Source organism: Lithobates pipiens, unplaced genomic scaffold (assembly GCF_037356315.1).
Source record: "Lithobates pipiens isolate NorthernLeopardFrog02 unplaced genomic scaffold, aLitPip1_a1.2 Scaffold_27, whole genome shotgun sequence".
NCBI lineage: Eukaryota > Metazoa > Chordata > Amphibia > Anura > Ranidae > Lithobates > Lithobates pipiens.
This window is the reverse complement of record NW_027507788.1, coordinates 213,915,538-213,934,225: the sequence shown is the minus strand read 5'-3', so window position 1 is coordinate 213,934,225 and position 18,688 is coordinate 213,915,538. Positions and strand designations below refer to the sequence as shown.

The 18,688-nt window shown below is 44.1% G+C and overlaps 1 protein-coding gene across 1 annotated transcript in view; it reads left to right on the top strand.

The window, feature by feature from the left end:
- The window catches only part of MEGF6 (multiple EGF like domains 6), a 531,150-nt gene that overhangs the window by 90,648 nt on the left and 421,814 nt on the right, over nucleotides 1-18,688 (top strand). Inside the window, exon 3 of the mRNA XM_077458226.1 lies at nucleotides 1,186-1,295. Coding sequence (XP_077314352.1) covers nucleotides 1,186-1,295 — 110 coding nt within the window. The remainder of the gene's footprint in view (nucleotides 1-1,185; nucleotides 1,296-18,688) is intronic.

Genomic DNA, 18,688 nt, shown 5'->3' with positions numbered 1-18,688 from the left:
GAAAGTATAAAGATACAGAGAAGGTTCTGCTATGGTTTGCACAGTTCTCGCTAAGCTTAGAAGTCATATTGGTTCAAGTGTAGTCAGAAGGGATGAGTCAAACATACTTGGGTTTGGCTCAACCCCTATTGGGAATTTGCACCCATTCAGCCAAGAGAATTTTTGTACACCACCAAAAGAAATCTCTATTTGTCGGATAAAAAGGACCTACATTTTATTTGGGTACAGCGTCGCACGACCGCGCAGTTGTCAGTTAACGTAATACAATGCTGTACCGCAAAAAATGGCCTGGTCGGGGGGGGAGGGGTTTAAATCTTCCAGACCTGAAGGGGTTAACAGTGCCCCTTTGTCAGGGCTGGGCTCAGCCCTTCCTTCTCTGAGCTGGCCACTCAGCTGTCGGCTAATTGCCAGCTCCTATCTCTCCACAGTTACTCAGCTGTTGATGATATCCTGCTCATCAGTCCTGCCAACTTAAGCCGTCCGGTCCTGAGGAACTCTGCCTTCGCCTTGGTCAACATCACAGAAACGATCTCCTGCGATCCTTTTCAAGGCTTGCTTTGCTGACATCTCTTCTGGCTCCAGATCCTGCTTGCTGTTCCACTACATTGATCCCTGACTTCTGGCTTGGCTGACTATCCATTCCGGTTACTGAACTTTGGCTATGTTTTGACTACGTTTGTTCTTTTTTACTTTTATTATTAAACAAGTGTGATTTAACTGTACTTCTGTCTCTGCCTGATTTCATGGTTTCTCACACCTTTGGTAGGTGTGATGGCCACATTTTTTAAACATTTGCCCATAAAGTGTATACGTTTGAAAAAGCAGTGACATTTCATTTATCTAATGCATGCCAAACAATAAAAAAATATTTTTTTTTACACTTTTTTTTTTGCCCCGGTGACAAAGAACATGGAAGGGGGGAAATCTCCCCAGTAAGAACACAGACATAAAAACCCAACAGCTTCTTCATCACGCTATCCAAAACAAAGAAAATAGCCTGGATTTAGGATTTAAAAATATTCAAAATTGTGTTTTAGTTTCTAATATAATAAAAAAAAAAAAAAATGTAAAACTTTGTAAACTTTAAACTTTTTTTTTTTTTTTTTTTTAGGTTAGACTCATTTTCATTTTCTATTTCATTTTTATATTCTATCATTATATTTACTGATTGACTTTGTCTTGCAGAACGGCGTACTACACGACCTACCGCCAGGTGTACAGTCGGGAGTATCAGACTGTGAATAAATGCTGTCCTGGGTGGTCCCAGCTGAACGGGGAGGAAGGTTGCCGTCACTGTAAGTACATCTATTCACAGCTTGGCTAACTTTTCACCCTGTGGGTGTTGGGCCTGGCAGGGGATGCTAGGTGGACCCATAGTACATTGGCAGCTGAAGAGCCTTTGGGAATTGTACGGGAATACTGGGAGTTGTAGTGCTTGAAAAGCTGGGAGCCCGAGGTTGATAAAGAAAAATTCCTGACATTTCTAGGATACAGTGAAGGTTTCCACCTCCTTGAAGGTTTGTATCGCTGTCTGTAGCTTCATCTTCCTGTCCCTGTAACACTTGTCATTGGGAAAGGAAGTAAGTTGATTTATATTCAACGTAAACCGCAAAAAAAAAAAAAAAAAAAAAAAAAGCCCAGAGGCTTTAACCCAATCTTTTTCTAACTGTTTCACATGAAAGAAACCTTGTACTAAATCTCAGGTCTCAGTGAACCCCTGCTAATAATTACTATATCTACAGCTCAGGGTAGATTAGCGTGAACAGTAGGCTGACATATTGCAATTAGTAAAAGAATAAGAAATGTGTCTTAGCGTATTTGACAACCACTCTCTATGACAAAATTATTTTCAGTAGTAATGTTAAAATTAATTAAAAACTTTTGTCAGAAAAGAAATCTAGGAAATTGTATTGTTTCTTTGGTGGTCAGTGCAAAAATGTCCCCATTACATTGGCGGACAGTGGCTCGTTCCCTTACTTTGGTGGACAGTGACTTGTGCCTTTACTTTGGTGGACAGTGACTTGTGCCCTTACTTTGGTGGACAGTGACGTGGGCCCTTACTTTGGTGGACAGTGACGTGGGCCCTTACTTTGGTGGACAGTGACGTGGGCCCTTACTTTGGTGGACAGTGACCTGTGCCCTTACTTTGGTGGACAGTGACCTGTGCCCTTACTTTGGTGGACAGTGACTTGTGCCCTTACTTTGGTGGACAGTGACTTGTGCCCTTACTTTGGTGAACAGGGACGTGTGCCCTTACGTTAGTGGTTAGTGTAGAGCCCCACACCTTGGTGGTCAAAAAAAGTTCCCTTACATTGGTGGTGGGTAAAGTGTCACCTTACAAGGGTGATTAGTGTAATGTCCCCTTACATTGGTGGTCATTGTAGTGTCCCCTATTTATTACAGGTACTTATATTGCTCCGTCAATTTACACAGCCTTTTACATATATAGTATACATTCACATGACTCCCTGGCCTCAAGGAGCTTTCAATCTAAGGTCCCATACATACATATACTAGGGCCAATTGTTAGCCAGGAGCCAATTAACCTACCAGCATGTCTTTGGAGTGTGGGAAGAAACCCACGCACGCACAGGTAGAACATGTAAATTCCAGGCAGGTAGTGCCATGGTTAGGACCAACGACCCTACTGTGCTGCCCATACATTGGTAGTCAGTGTAGAGCCTCCTTGCCTTGGTTGATAAGTGACATGTCCCATTACATTTGTGATCAGTGAAGCATCCACTTCAATTGGTGATTAGTGTAGAGCGCACTTACATTGGCAGTCATCAAATTGTCCCCTTGCTTTGGTGGTAGTATAGTGCCCTCCTTATATTGGTGGTCAGTAAAATATCCCCTTTCATTGGTGGTCTATAAAGTGTCCCCTTACACTGTTGGTCAGTGAAGTGTCCTCTTACATTGGTGAATAGTGTAGAGGCCCCTTACTTTAATGGCAAGAGAAGTGTCCCCTTACATTGGTGGTCAGTGAAGTGTCCTCTACATTGATGGTCAGCGGAGAAGGGTTCCTAAGGATTGGTGGTCAGTGGGAGAAGGTCCACCTTACATTGATGGTCAGTGGGAGAAGGTCCACCTTACATTGATGGTCAGTGAGAGAAGGGCTCCCTTACACTGGTGGTCAATGGGAAGAATTCTCCCCTTTGCTGGTTGTTCAAATAACCCCTAGGACCCCTGAAGGAACCCTAGGCTTTCACAAAATCCTAGTTGAGAATGGTGCTCCTACCCTTTCCCACTATATCCAAGAATTAAAAAGAGTTTTGTATACATTAGATCAGCTTATACTTTAGGTCAATGAGTATGGGTTAAAAAATTTTTTTAAGGTCATCCCAGTCTTAGTCCATAGGGTTTAATGTTGAGTTGGCCCACCCTTTGTAGCTATAACAGATTCAACTCTTCTGGGAAGGCCGTCAGCAAGGTTTAGGAGTGTGTCTATGGGAATGTTTGACCATTCTTATAGAAACGCATTTGTGATGATGTTGGACGCAAAGGCCTGGCTGGCCTGGCTGGCAGTCTCCGCTCAAATTTATCCCAAAGGTGTTCTATCGGGTTGAAGACGGGACTCTGTGCAGTTCAATCAAGTTCCTCCACCCCAAACTCACTCATCCATGTTTTTATGGACCTTGCTTTGTGCACTGGTGCGCAGTCATGTTGGAACAGGAAGGGGCCAGCCCCAATACTGTTCACATAAAGTTGGGAGCATGAAATTGTCCTTCACTGGAACTAAGGGGCCAAGCCCTACCTCTGAAAAACAACCCCACACCATAATCCCTCCTTCACCAAATGATTTGGACCAGTGCACAAAGCAAGGTCCATAAAGACATGGCTGAGCGAGTTTAGGGTGGAGGAACTTGACTGGTCCTGACCTCAACCTGATAGAACACCTTTGGGATGAATTAGAGCTGACACTGCGAGCCAGGCCTTCTCACCCACATAAGAGGTTGACCTCACAAATTCTCTTCTGGAAGAATGGTCAAACATTCCCATAGACACACTCCTAAACCTTGTGGACGTCCTTCCCAGAAGAGTTGAAGCTGTTATATCTGCAAAGGGTGGACCAACTCAACGCTACGGACTAAGACTGGGATGCCATTAAAGTTCATGTGCGTGTAAAGACAGTGTATGTCTCAAGTCTATGCTTGTCTCTTGAGGCATGTCCCAAGCCTTCAACAACTCCTATAGCATGTTCACAGTCTTTGACCATCTCTTGTATCCTGTCCGCTGCTGGTCAAATCATGTCTTTATGGAGATGCTGGATGGGAAGACCCGAAGGTGTACAGTAAGGTTAAGGTCATGGCTTCATACCTACCACTTGAGTTCCTTCACACCAAACTGGTCAAATCATGTCTTTATGGAGATGCTGGATGGGAAGACCTGCCTTGTTCTAATTCATCCCAAAAGTGTGCAGTAGGATTAAGGTCAGGGCTTCATACCTACCACTTGAGTTCTTTCACACCAAACTATTCAAATCATGTCTTTATGGAGATACTGGATGAAAAGACCTGCCTTTTTCCAGTTCATCACACAAGCTGTTCAGCAGGGTTAAGGTCAGCGCTCCATGATCCACTAGAGTTCCTTCACACCAAACTGGTCAAACCATGTCTTTATAGAAATGCTGGATGATAAGATCTGGCTCATTCCAATTCATCTTAAAGGTGTTCAGTACAGTTTGAGGAGCGGCTCTGTGCAGGACACTTGAGTTCTTTCACACCAAACTGGTCAAAGCACGTCTTTATGGAAATGCTGGATGAGAAGACCTGACTAGTTCCAATTCATCCCAAAACTGTTCAATAGAAGTAAGGCCACCGCTCCATGGTCCACTTCAGTTCCTTCACACCAAACTGGGCAAAGATTGTCTTTATGGAAATGATGAATGAGAAGACCTGGCTCATTCCAATTAATCCCAAAGGTGTTCAGTAGGTTTGAGGTCAGGGCTCTGTGCAGGACATTTGAGTTCCTTTACACCAAAATGGTCAAACCATGTGTTTGTGGAGTTAGCTTTGTGCATGGGGGTACAGTCATGGTGGAACAGAAAAGGGTCTCCAACAAACTGTAACCAGAAGGTTGGAAGCACACAATTGTATGCTGTAGTATTAATACCATTCCCTGGAAATACAGTACATAAACATAATCTTTTGGCCAGATAGTGTATAGTCACAACTTAAAAATTTGGAGGGATGTCCACAAACTTCTAGGGCGGTGAGCTAGGGGTCATTCCATACATTCACTGTTGGATTTGTGACAATTGTGACAGATCCTAGCTGGCTACAGACTGAAATGTCATTTTTAATAACATTAAATTATAAATCTATTTAGAAATTATATCTGTGATATCATTTTTTTCCTTAATATCACTGAGAACTAAGCTGAATTATGTTTTCGTGCATAAGGTATATTCTTTCACGCATGGACGTCTAATATGTATTTCTTATTTTACCGGTTTGAAAAAGTCAACAACAAAGAGATTCATTCTGATTGGTTGCTAGGAGATGTAGCTCATTACATGTCTCTTTTTGCTTTATTAAATAAGCCGTCATATGTTCTTGTGGCTCAGACAATTTATTATTTTTTTTTGGGGGGGGGGGAGTTTTACTTTTTAATTACCAAACTTTCCAACTTGTCTCGAAACTCCTTTAGAAAAGCGCTGAAATATTTAGCACCGGTTTCGTTTCGGTATGTTGTTCTTTGGTTCAAAGAATGTATTATTTCAAGGAGAAGGGAAGTCAGACGCCAATTATTTAAAACGTCTTCCGCTAGATAACAGGTCTGTACCATGGGCTGGTTCATTTAAGACTTGTTTGAAGACTAATTAAAGAGTAAGAAAAATGCTTTTGCTCATTACACCTCCTTGGCGGCTGTCTTGACGATGCTTGGGTGTCCCTCCAGTTTGGTTTGGTTTCTTTTTTAAACTGCTCGTGAACAGATCCTCATTAAAATTCATGTCTGGAATCGCTAATTGGGATGGCGCTGTGTTAATAGGCTGGTTCCTAATTTTAATTTTTGTGGACAGGCTGGGGATATAGGCAAACTTTGTAGCAATGTGTAACATTTAACATGGGACTTAGTACATGAGAAATCAATCTGCACCCAGATTAGCCTAAAAAGCAATGTCTTGATGGTGCAAGTAGTGTATTGATAACTCCTTATAATAGAGCAAGGCTTGACAAAGAGGCAGGAATGCCTTAAAACATTTAAAACATGCCCCAAGATGTCCTCCGGTGTCTGCCATCATCCATTGGGTACCTCTGGAGTGTCCTCCCAACCAGGAAGTGCTCTGAGCTTCCTATGCCTATCCATCTTATGACAGGGGCAAGCTTTGAGCTTCACATGCCTACCCAGCCAATGGCAGTGCTGCACAGTCCCTGCTTGGGTGTTCCTCCAGTTTGGTTTAGTCTTTTTTTAAACTGTTGGTGAACAGATCCTCATCAAAAACCATGCCTGCAATCACTAATTGGGATGCAGGTGCATTAATAGTCTGGTTTGATATTTACATTTTAGGGGACAAGCTGGGGATATAGGCACAATTTGTAACATTTAAATCTTCACCTTTTGATCATTTGATTTCTTTGGGAGTTCGTACATACAGTAAGAAATCAATCAGCACCCAGATCAGCCTCCACATATAAGCATAAAAAGAAATGTCTTTATGGCGTAAGTGTATGGGTAACCTCCTTATAGCAGAGAGAGGCTTGACAAAGAGGCATGGATGCCTTGAAATGTGTATTCATGCCCTGGGACATCTCTGACATCTGACATCATCCATTGGGTTCCTCTGCAGTCTCCTCTTGACCCGGAAGTGATCTAAGCTTCAATTGCCTACCACGCCGGCGGCAGTGCTGCAAGTCCCTGAACTTAATGCTTCTGTTGCAGGGTTCCCTGAATCTCCTGAATTCCTATGCTCTGCATGCCTTCAAAAGCTTACTTCATGTGAGTTGCCAATTAGTTTCATATAATAAACGGTTTAATGCTGCACTTGGGTTGTACCTTCCGCTGTTTGCGTTTTAATACCCAGATTAGTCTCATATGATCAATCTTGGGGTTTGCACCATGCCACAATTAGGGATGAGCTGAGTGATTTGGGCTACATTGATGTTACCACAAACCTACTGATTAATAAAATAGAACTAAAACCAAATTTTTCATTTTGGATAGGGTTTTTTTTTTGGTCATCTGGGTTGCCATTGGGGAGATTTCCCTTCACTTCCTGTCCGATAGCCACAACAGGAAGTGAGAGGAAATCCCTTCAAAGTGAGAGGAATCCTTGGATGCCACCAGAATTAGTTAAATGATGGATAGTTCTAAAGGGGGAGGGTTAAAGTAGAACTCCGGGTACTCAGGTTTCCTCCCACACTCTGGTAAGTTAATTGGCTCCTCTCACAATTGGCCCTAATATATGTATGTATAAATGTGAGTTGGGGACCTTAGATTGTAAGCTCCTGTAGGGCAGGGAATGATGTGAATGTACAATATATACAGTATGTAAAGCGCTGTGTACATTGATGGTGCTGTATAAGTACCTGTAATAAATAAACAAATAAACTACTACCAAAACAATATGGATAGAGTAAAGGATGGACTTTTTTCAACCAGACAAACTATGTAGCTCGTTTATAAGCAGTAACGGCCCATCCATACGGGGCGCAGGGGCGCCGCTCCCCTAATCCATGCGCCCAGCCCCCTTATCTAGATGCAGGGCGCCGGATGCATGGATTCCAATGGGGTGTTTTTTTTTTTTTTTTTAGAAGCACATGATTAGAGTCTGAGGATCTAATTGGCTTCAAAAAAAGGGTGAGCCCACCCAGTTGTTTGACAATAGCGAATGAATATTCACTACTGTCTCCCTTAATCTCCTGTCGGGCCAATCAGGAAGCAGATCAACTGTCAGCCAATGAAAAAAAAGCCGATCACCGGCTTCTGTGCAAGAGACATCGGTCCCGAAAAGGATGAGGCGAAGCCACCTCATCTGTGCCCACCAGTACCGCCTGCCAGTGCCTACAGTTCTACAAATCAGTGCCCACCAATGCATAAGTGCCAGCAATCAGTGCCACCTATCAATGCCCAAGAGTGCCACCTATCAATGCCCACCAGTGCCTCATCATTGCCACCTATCAGTGTCACCTACCAGTGCCGATCAGTGCCCATCACTGCCACCTATCGGTGCCACCTATTAGCGCCTGTCAGTGCCACCTCATCAGTGCCCACCTGTGCCACCTCATCAGTGTCCACCAGTGCCACCTCATCAGTGTCCACCAGTGCCACCACATCAGTGCCCACCAGTGCCACCTTATCAGTGCCCAACAGTGCCACCTCACCATTGCCCACCAGTGCCACCACATCAGTGCCAACCAATGTATAGAATGTATGAAGGTAAAAAACCTTGAGCCTTTAGAACCACTTTAACTAGAAAAAAAGAAAATGAATGCAGCCACCACATCTAAGGACTGCAAAACAATTTTTTTTTCTTGTATTTAGTTATCCTTAACCGTGACATTGTTGGGTCATGATTTCCATCGGACTCTCAGGCTTGTACTTCTATAGCAGCAGCATGGAGTGTGCAGTTCTCTAGCATACACATTCCATGTGGCTTACTAACTGTCTTCTTCAGCTTCCAAGGACACGCCGGTTGTCATTATCAGCCCGCATACATGCATGATAGTGACAATACTAAGCTGCAATGCTGCTCATACATCATGTAGGAATAATACACTGCTCTGAGATTTCATCAAAATATGCCGAGAGATTATTGTAGAATTCATTTTTTCTTAGTTGGCCCCAGAGCTCTTCTGTACAAGCATCTTCAAACCCCCCTGCGATTTTATACTTCAGAAGGAAGAGCTGATAGAAATGCTGGAATCCCCCCTGAGTCCTATTTAATGGTGACAGCGAGCAATATTTACCTTCCACAGTCTGAGACAGGATTTGTTTGTTTATATGTGCGGGCAAATCCCCTGATCCCGTCTGTCATCTCTACTCTGTGTCTGCCCCGTCCTTGTCTTCCTCTGTCACCCCTCCGTCTTCCCTTCCTACTTCTTCTTCTCTCTCTTTTCTCTTCTCTCCCCTCCCCTTCTCCTCTCTTTTCCTCTCTCTTCACCTCTTCTCTCTCTTTTTCTCTTTCCCTTCTTTCCTCTCCCCGTGTCTTGCCCCTTTTTCTTCCTCTGTCCTCCTTTTTTTTCTTCAACCCCTTCCTCCTTTTCCTCTCCATTTCTCTGTCTTCATTTCTTTGTCTCTCTCTTGCTCTTTCCCTCTTCTCCTCTGCTTATCTCTTCCCCTTTTCCACACGGTCTCCTTTCCTTCTCTCTCTCTCCCTTTCTTCCTCTACCTTCCCCTGTGTCACTCTGCCACTTTTTCCACCCCCTCTCCTCCCTTTAGCCCCCTTTCCTCTTCCTCTCTCTTCCCATCCTTCTCTCCTTCATCCTCTCTCCACACTCTCTGTTTTTCTCCAATCCCTCCTTTTTCATCTTTTTCTTTCTCTCCCTTCTCTTTTTCCATAGCTCCCTATTTCTCCCCGTCTTCCTCCCTCCTTAATTTAATCTCTGCCTCTCTTTCTCGCTTATCTCCTTCTCCTCTCCTTCCCTTCTCTTGCTCTGTCTCTTGCACTTTCCCTACTTCTCTTTCCTGATCACTCTGTCACTTTCCCTGTGCTTATCTTCCTCTATCACCCCTCTCCTTCCCTCTACTCTTCTTCCTCTCCTCCTTTCTCTATTTTCTTCTCTTCCTCCTTGTGTTTTGCCCACTGTCTTCTTCTGTCATTCTTTTTTCCTCATCCACCTTCCTTTGTCTTTTTCTCTTTCCTCCTTTCCCTCTCTATTTCTCTGCCTTCCTTCCTCTATCCCTTTCCATCTCTCTCTCTCTCCCCCTCTTCCCCTCTCTTTATCTCTTTCCCTTTTTCACACTGTCTCCTTTCCTTCTCTTTCTCTCCCACTCTTCCTCTATGGCCGCGTACACACGGGCGGACTGTCTGTCCAACTTAGTCCGCTGAACCGTGTTTCAGCGGACAATCCGCCCGTGTGTGGGCTTCAGCGGACTTTTTCAGCGGACATTATGATGGACTAAGTCTTTCGGAATTTCCGTAATTTTGTCCGTCCAAACTTGGTTTCAGCGGACAGTCCGCTCGTGTGTAGGCAAGTTGGATGGACTAAGTATGGCGCATGCTCAGAAAGGATTTACACGCCAAAGGTTGCATTGCAGTGTATTGGACGTCGTTTTTCTAGACCCGTCGTACGTGCCGTACACGTCATCGCGCAAGCTTTCAGCGGACTGTCTGTTCATCGTGTGTGGTCAAGTCCGTTCATTCAAAAGTTGAACGGACTGTCTGTCGGATTGTCTGACAAACTTAGTTGGGCAGACAATCCGCCCGTGTGTAAGCGGCCTAACTTCTGTGTCTGTGCCACTTCCTTCCCCACTTTCCTCCCTTTAGCCCCCTTTCCTCTTCCTCTCCCCTGCACACTCTCCCCATCCTTCTCTCCTTCATCCTCTCTCCGCACTCCTCTCTCTCTTTTTCTCCATCCCCTCCTCTTCTTCTTTTCTTCTTACTTTCCCTCTCCTCCTTCTCTTTTTTTGATATTTCCTTTTCTCTCTCCCTCCTTATTCATTCAATTTCTCCCTCTCTTTCCCCTCTTATCTTTCCTAATCACTCTGTCTATACCCTTTTCTTTATCTTCCTCTATCACCCCTCACCTTCCCTCTATTCTTCTTCCTCTCTCCTTCTCTTACTCTTTCTCTCTCCACTTCTTTCTCCCTCTGCCTTACCCTCTCCCCTCTTTTCTTTCTGTCCTCCTTTCTTCCTCATCCCCATTTCTTTGTCTTTCTCTCTCCTCCTTTCACTCTCTGTTTCTCTGTCTTTCTTCCACTATCCCTTTTCATCTCTCTTGCTCTTTCCCTATTCCCCTCTCTTTATCCCCCCCCCCCTTTTCCACACTGTCTCCTTTCCTTCACTCGCTCTCCCTCTTTTCCGCTATCTTCTCCTGTGTCTCTGTCACCTCCTTCCCCACTTTCCTCCCTTTAGCCCCCTTTCTCTCTCTTGCACACTCTCCCCATCCTTCTCTCCTTCATCTTCTCTTCCTCTCTCCACACTCCTCTTTCTTTTTCTCTATTCCCTCCTCTTTTTTTCTTCCCCCCCCTCTTTTTTGATATCTTTTCTCTCCCTCTTTCTTCTTTCTATGTTATCTTATCTCCTTCTCCTCTCTTTCCCTTCTTCTCTCTCCTAATCACTCTGTCTCTACCCCTTTCATTATCTTCCTCTATCACCCCTCTCCTTCCCTCTATTCATCTTCCTCTCTTCTTCTCTTCCCCTCTCTCTTACTATATCCCCCATCTTTTCTTCTCTCCCTCTATGCCCCCCCCCCCCATGTCCATGTCCTCTTTCTTCCTCTCTGTCCTTTCTTCTTCCTCCTCCTTCCTTTTCCTTTTCTTTCCCTCTCCATTTCTCTGTCTTTCTTTCTCTATCCCTTTCCATCCCTCTCCTGCTCTTCTCCTTTCTATCTCTCCACCTATTCCACACTGTCTTCTTTCCTCCTCTCTCTTTCTCTATCTCCCCTTTGTCTCTGTCACTCCCTTCGCCTTCCTCCCTTTTGCTCTTCTTCCCTCTCTCTTGCTCTCTCCCCTCATCCTCCTCTCCACCATCCTCTCCCATTACTCCACTTTTACTTCATTCCCTCGTCTTCCCCCTTTCCGCTTTCTTTTTCTCCTCTTCCCTTCTCTCTTTTGATATCTCCCTCTTTCTCTCTCCCTCTCCTTCTTTATTCAGGGCCGGTTCACACCACATGGATTCCAATAGCAAAGTTCACACTATTGTAGTGTGTTCCAGTACGACAAAAGTAGATTTTGTTTTTCTGTAAGGAACGCACTACTGGAATGCGTCAAAAATGCTCTGTCTATCTGTCTCTACCCCTTCCCATACCTTCCTTTATCACCCCCTGTACTTCCTTCTATTTCTCTTCCTCTCTCCCTCACCTTCTTCCCCCTTTGTCTCCCCCTCTCTCTTTCACCCGTGTCTTGTCCCCTTTTCTCCTTTCTGTTCTCATTTCCTCTCTATGTCTTCCTTCCTTTCTCCCTTTCCTTCTCTCTCTTACTCTTTCCCCCATCCCCTCTCTCTTTATCTCTCCGTTCTTCTTTCCTCCTCTCCTTTTCCATCTTCCTCTGTGGCTGACACTCCCCCTTTCCTCCCTCTATCCCCTTTTCCTCTTCTTTTGCTCTCTTACCTCATCCTTTTCTCTCTCATCCTCTCTCCCCACTCCTCTCTCTGTTTTTTCAATTTCCCCTCTTCCCTTTTTCCGCTTTCTCTTCCTCTCTCCTCTTTTTTTTTTTTTTTTTTTGGTTTTGTTTTATAAGAAACAAAGCTTATTGAGTTTTATGTCTGTATAGAATAGTCATACATGGTAATTGTACAGTGTGGTGTTCACAATGTAAAGAATCTCACATCTCAAACTGCATAAGAAAAAAAAAATCTCCTTCTTTTTAGATATTTCCCCCTCTCCCTCCTTCTTTGTTCAATCTCACCCTTTCTTTCTGTACCTCTATCTCATCTCCCTCTCTTCTCCTTCTTTCCCTTCTCTCTTGCCCCCCTCCCCCTTTTCTTTATCACGTTATCTCTACCCTTGTCCTTCTCTTCCTTGATCATTCCATCTCCTTCCCTCTGGTCTTCCTCTCTGACTCTATAACTTCCTCTCCCCTTCTCCCCGATTTGTCTCTTTTCTCCACCCCTTACCCTCGATTCTCTTTTTCTCTCTCCCTCCTGCCATACCTCCCCCCTTCTGTCCTCCTTTTTCTTCTTCCCACTTCCTTTATCTTTTTCTGTGTTCCCTTTCCTCTCCATTTTTATGTCTTCCTTCCTCACTTCCTTCTGTCTGTTTCTCTCTCTCTCTGCCTCTGTCTTTCTCTGCCACTTTCTCTCTCTCTTTCTTTATCTGTGTGTGTCTCTCTCTACTGCTTTCTTTCTCTCTCACTATTTCTTTCTTTCTCTCTCTCTCTCTGTGACTGTCTTTCTCTCTTTCTTTCTTTGTCTCCCTATTTCTCTGCCACTTTCTCTCTCTTTCTTTATCTGTGTGTCTCTCTACCTCTTTCTCACTCTCCCTGTCTTTCTAGCTCTTTCTCTCTTTCTTTCTCTGTCTCTCTTCCTGTCTCTATCTCTTTCCCGGTCTCTGTCTGTGTTTCTTTCTTTCTATTTCTCTCTCTCTCTCTCTGTCTTCGTCTCTATATCTTTCTCTCTCTGTCTCTCTCTCTCTCTGTCTCTCTCTCTCTCTCTCTCTGTCTCTCTTTCTCTCTATCTCTCTCTGTCTCTCTCTCTCTTTCTCTATCTTTCTTTCTCTCTCTGTCTCTCTCTCTTTCTCTCTCTGTCTCTGTCTCTCTCTCTCTATCTCTCTCTCTATTTCTCTCTCTCACTCTCTCGCTCTTTTCATTTTTCTTTCTTTTTATCTCGCCTGCTTTTCCACACTGTCTACATCTATCTCTCTCTCTCTTCCTCACTCTTCCCCCTGTCTCTGCCACCACTCCCGTGTCGCTCTCTTCCTTCATCTACCCTCTTGTCCTTTTCTTCCCCCTCTCTCTCCCTCTATCTTTCCCCCTCTCTCTCCCTCTATCTTCCCCCTCTCTCTCCCTCTATCTTCCCCCTCTCTCTCCCTCTATCTTCCCCCTCTCTCTCCCTCTATCTTCCCCCTCTCTCTCCCTCTATCTTCCCCCTCTCTCTCCCTCTATCTTCCTGTGTCTCTTCCATTCTCATCCCCATTGCATCCCTAGTCTTTCCTGCTCTCACGCGCCTCTGTACTTCTTTCTTTCATCCTCCTTTCCTATCTCTGTTCTTGTGACTACTTCTTCCCTCGTCCCCTATTCCTTTCTCTTTTACTTTCCCCTTTTCTTTTTTGATACCTCCCTCCTTCTCTCTCTTTCTCTCTCTTCTTTCAATGCCCCCTCTGATCTCTTCTCCTTCTCTCATTCTCCCTCCCTCTTTCAATCTCCCTCTGATCTCTTCTCCTTCTCTCTATTTATTCATTCTCTCTCTCTCTTCTTTCAATCCCCCATCTGATCTCTTCTCCTCTCTATTCATTCTCTCTCTCTTCTTTCAATCCCCCTCTGATCTCTTCTCTTTCTCCTCTCTATTTATTCATTATCTCTCTCTTTTTCTTACTTTGTCTCTTCCCTCTTCTCTCTCTTGTCCTTTTCCCCTCTATTTTCTCCCAATAACATTCCAGCTGGTCACAGAGGAGCCCTGATAGCGTTCCAGGTCCCCAAGCTGTGACAATGCTCTTTCTCCTGCGTTGTGCCTCTCGCTGGCTCCTGCAATGCAGTGATGCCATTGTGAGCTGTAACCCAAGGTGGATTGAGAACCTGCTGCGTCTAATGTTCATCAGCCAGAGCCATAAAGCTGTTGTCTTGCTGGGGTAACGCACGCCTGTTATCCATTTTCCTCTCTAGCTTCTAAAATAGGAGGTAGAAGAAGCACTTTGGAGAACAGCTTGAGACAATGTTTTTCGCACCTCGGAGAAGAGGTAGGAGAGAAACGGAGGAGATCAAACACGAGTCATGGGGTATCGTTCCTCTAGGCTGTGACACAGGTTCACAAGTATGTTTCTGGCTCCATTTTAATGTTCTTGTCTAGCTGTTACAGCGCATTTCGGGGAATGGAATTTCATTTTACAGCTTCAATCAGAGCAGAACAGAAAACGATAAGGACAAGTGGAGAGCGTCTTTATTCTTCTGCAAGCGTTGTTACTGGAGGTGTTTAATTTCGCAAAGTTCAAAGCCCCTGACTGCCGGCATTCCTGAAATGAATGGTGCTCTCAGTGTCATCATGGAAGCTCTAGAATTTGGAGGCATGTGCAGGCTTGTTTCCTTCAGGCGGACCATGATAAAATGAGTAGTATGGGCTGCAAAATTCCTACTAGGAAAAAAAAGCCTCGCCATCCAAAAATAAATATGTGTAATATTTCATCAGATCTATTTGGATGATGCTGTATAACCAATACAACATACATTGGTCCAACATATAACTAGGGTAGAAATAGATCCAGTTGGGTGATGCCATTTAACCAATACAAGATACATACCTCAAACATGACTAGGGTAGGAGTAGATCCAGTTGGGTGATGCTGTATAACCAATACAAGATACATAGCTCAAACATGACTAGGGTAGGAGTAGATCCAGTTGGGTGATGCCGTATAACCAATACAAGATACATAGCTCAAACATGACTAGGGTAGGAGTACATCCGGTTGGGTGATGCCATATAACCAATACAAGATACATAGCTCAAACATGACTAGGGTAGGAGTAGATCCAGTTGAGTGATGCTATATAACCAATACAAGATGCATAGCTCAAACATGACTAGGGTAGAGATAGATCCAGTGGGGTGATGCCATATAACCAACACAAGATACATAGCTCGAACATGACTAGGGTAGAAGTAGATCCAGTTGAGTGATGCCGTATAACCAATACAAGATACATAGCTCAAACATGACTAGGGTAGGAGTAGATCCAGTTGGGTGATGCCGTATAACCAATACAAGATACATAGCTCAAACATGACTAGCATAGGAGTAGATCCAGTTGAGTGATGCTATATAACCAATACAAGATGCATAGCTCAAACATGACTAGGGTAGAAATAGACCCAGTGGGGTGATGCCATATAACCAACACAAGATACATAGCTCAAACATGACTAGGGTAGAGATAGATCCAGTGGGGAGATGCCATATAACCAACACAAGATACATAGCTCGAACATTACTAGGGTAGAAGTAGATCCAGTTGAGTGATGCCGTATAACCAATACAAGATACATAGCTCAAACATGACTAGGGTAGGAGTAGATCCAGATGGGTGATGCTGTATAACCAATACAAGATACATAGCTCAAACATGACTAGGGTAGGAGTAGATCCAGTTGAGTGATGCTATATAACCAATACAAGATGCATAGCTCAAACATGACTAGGGTAGAAATAGATCCAGTGGGGTAATGCCATATAACCAACACAAGATACATAGCTCAAACATGACTAGGGTAGGAGTAGATCCAGTTGGGTGATGCCGTATAACCAACACAAGATGCATAGCTCAAACATGACTAGGGGAGGAGTAGATCCAGTTGGGTGATGCTATATTACCAATACAAGATGCATAGCTCAAACATGACTAGGGTAGGAGTAGATCCAGTTGGGTGATGTCATATAACCAATACAAGATACATAGCTCAAACTTGACTAGGGTAGGAGTAGATCCAGTTGGGTGATGTCATATAACCAATACAAGATACATAGCTCAAACATGACTAGGATAAGAGTAGAGTCAGTTGGGTGATGCCATATAATCATTGCAAGGTACATTGCTCAAATATACAGTACCTAGGGTAGGAGTAGATCCAGTTGGGTGATGCTATATAATCAATACAAGATGTTGTACATTGATCTAACATGACTAAGGTAGGAGTAGATGCAGTTGGGTGTTGCCGTATAACTATTGCAAGATATATTGCTCAAACATAACTAGGGTGGGAATGTTTATTTATTATTTATTACAGGGACTTATATAGTGGCGCCAAATTATGCAGCGCTTTACACATATATATATATATATATATTGTGCATTCAGTCCCTGTTGTCAAGTAGCTTACAATCTGAGGACCCTAACTGACATATACTAGGGCCAATTTAGACAGGACTTAATTAACCTACTAGGATGTCTTTGGAATGCGGTAGGAAACTGGAGTACCTGGAGGAAACCCACGCAGGCACAGAGAGAACATGCAAACTCCAGGCAGGGAGTGTCATGGTTGGGATTTGAACCGGCGACACTAGTGCTGCTAGGTGAAAGTTCTAACCACTTGCCAGTTGAGTGATACCATATAACAAATCTTATCATACACACGGCTTTAACAAACTAAATGTTGTCCACTTAGGGTCCACCTTGGACAACTAAATGTTGTCCACTTAGGGTCTGCCTTCACTTTAATATACCCCTCAGCAGTGTCAGGACAGGGTCCTTTAATACCCATGGTGAAAAGGCCAAAGTGTGGCCCCCCCACTACTTCAAAAGCATAGGTTGCAAGCCCTGCCTTTTTTGCGCCCCCGTCCCTCTAAAGTATCTAAGGCAGCCATCTCTTCTGCCCACCCCTTGGACTAACCTACCCTTCAGTACTCAGTAATGTGCCGATAATACATAAACCTATACAATATGTAAACTCCCAGTGCCACTATTTGTGGAATGTCTCAATATATGCAAACCAGTAACAAGTTGTCCATAAAAAAAATCCAAAGAACGTGACAAATTACTACTTGCACCTTCAAGTTTGATCCTCTCTGCTCCAGAGGTCTGGAACTCTGCTCAGTCATAGACATCTCACATAAACGGAAGGTCTATTAAATTCTGTCTCATTATTTTGGATTTCGGTCTATAAAGAAAATCCTTCGGAGCTGGCAAAAAATTGACATTGCAATCATTTCACAAAATAAATATCAATTTTAATGCAATACTGTTTTTTCTTTTAAAGAAAAACAAGTGGACCTGCCAAGACCTTACAAGTCCTTAGTTCACTGCCGGAGGAGGAATTCCATCCCCTTATAAATGCTGGGGCTACCCTGCATTCCACCTGCCCTGGATAAGCACCATCCATTTTCATAGTGATGACCTGTGAAAATACACGGCACAGCACCCCTGACGAACTGAGATGACACACTAGGGTGCCTCAGCACCTTGCACCCTGGTTGAGAAATGCTGCTCTAAACAAATACTGTACTTGCCAACATACAGTATCCCAGTCAAACCTGCTCATGGCCCACAGCTGACACGTCCAACTTCTGGACAGCTCTGCCAAGAATATGCCCACTTTCCAGGTAGTTGCTCCATGCTCGAGATAACCCGAAGAGTCGGCGCCGTTTGGAGGGATCATTCAGAAGGTGGACATGTCAAACAACACTTACAGCCACAATCCTCTCAGTTAATACCCTATAGATGTTTAGCAACCTGAATAATGGTGAAGCAGTGTTCCCAGGATACAACATCATTGGGACAGAGGACTGAGATGCGTGACTGCCCCGGTAAATTCAAGACAGTTGGCGTCTATGTAAACAAGATCCCACCTCCAGAGCAGCACAGGGAGGAGGATATTCACCAATTACTGGGAACTTACAGAAAAATGATTCCCAGGACACATCCTGGGGCACAAAATCATCGGGCGTGTCAGGGCTGGGCTCAGCCCTTCCGTCTCTGAGCTGGCCGCTCAGCTGTCAGCTAATTGCCAGCTCCTATCTCTTCACAGTTACTCAGCTGTTGTTGATATCCTGCTCGTCAGTCCTGCCTACTTAAGCCATCCAGTCTAGAGGAGCTCTGACTTCGCCTTGGTCAACATCACAAGAAACATCTCCTGCATTCCTGTTTAAAGACTGGCTTTGCTGGCATCCCTTCTGGCTCCAGATCCTGCTTGCTGTTCCACTACTTTGATCCCTGACTTCTGGCTTGGCTGACTACCCATTCCGGTTACTGAACTTTGGCTATGTTTTGACTACGTTTGTTCTTTTTACTTTTATTATTAAACAAGTGTGATTTAACTGTACTTCTGTCTCGGCCTAATTTCATGGTTTTTGACAGGATGACAGCATCATCGGGACAGAGGACTAAGAACTGGGACCATCCTGGCAAATCTGGGACAGTTGACACAGTTGGCATCCATGTA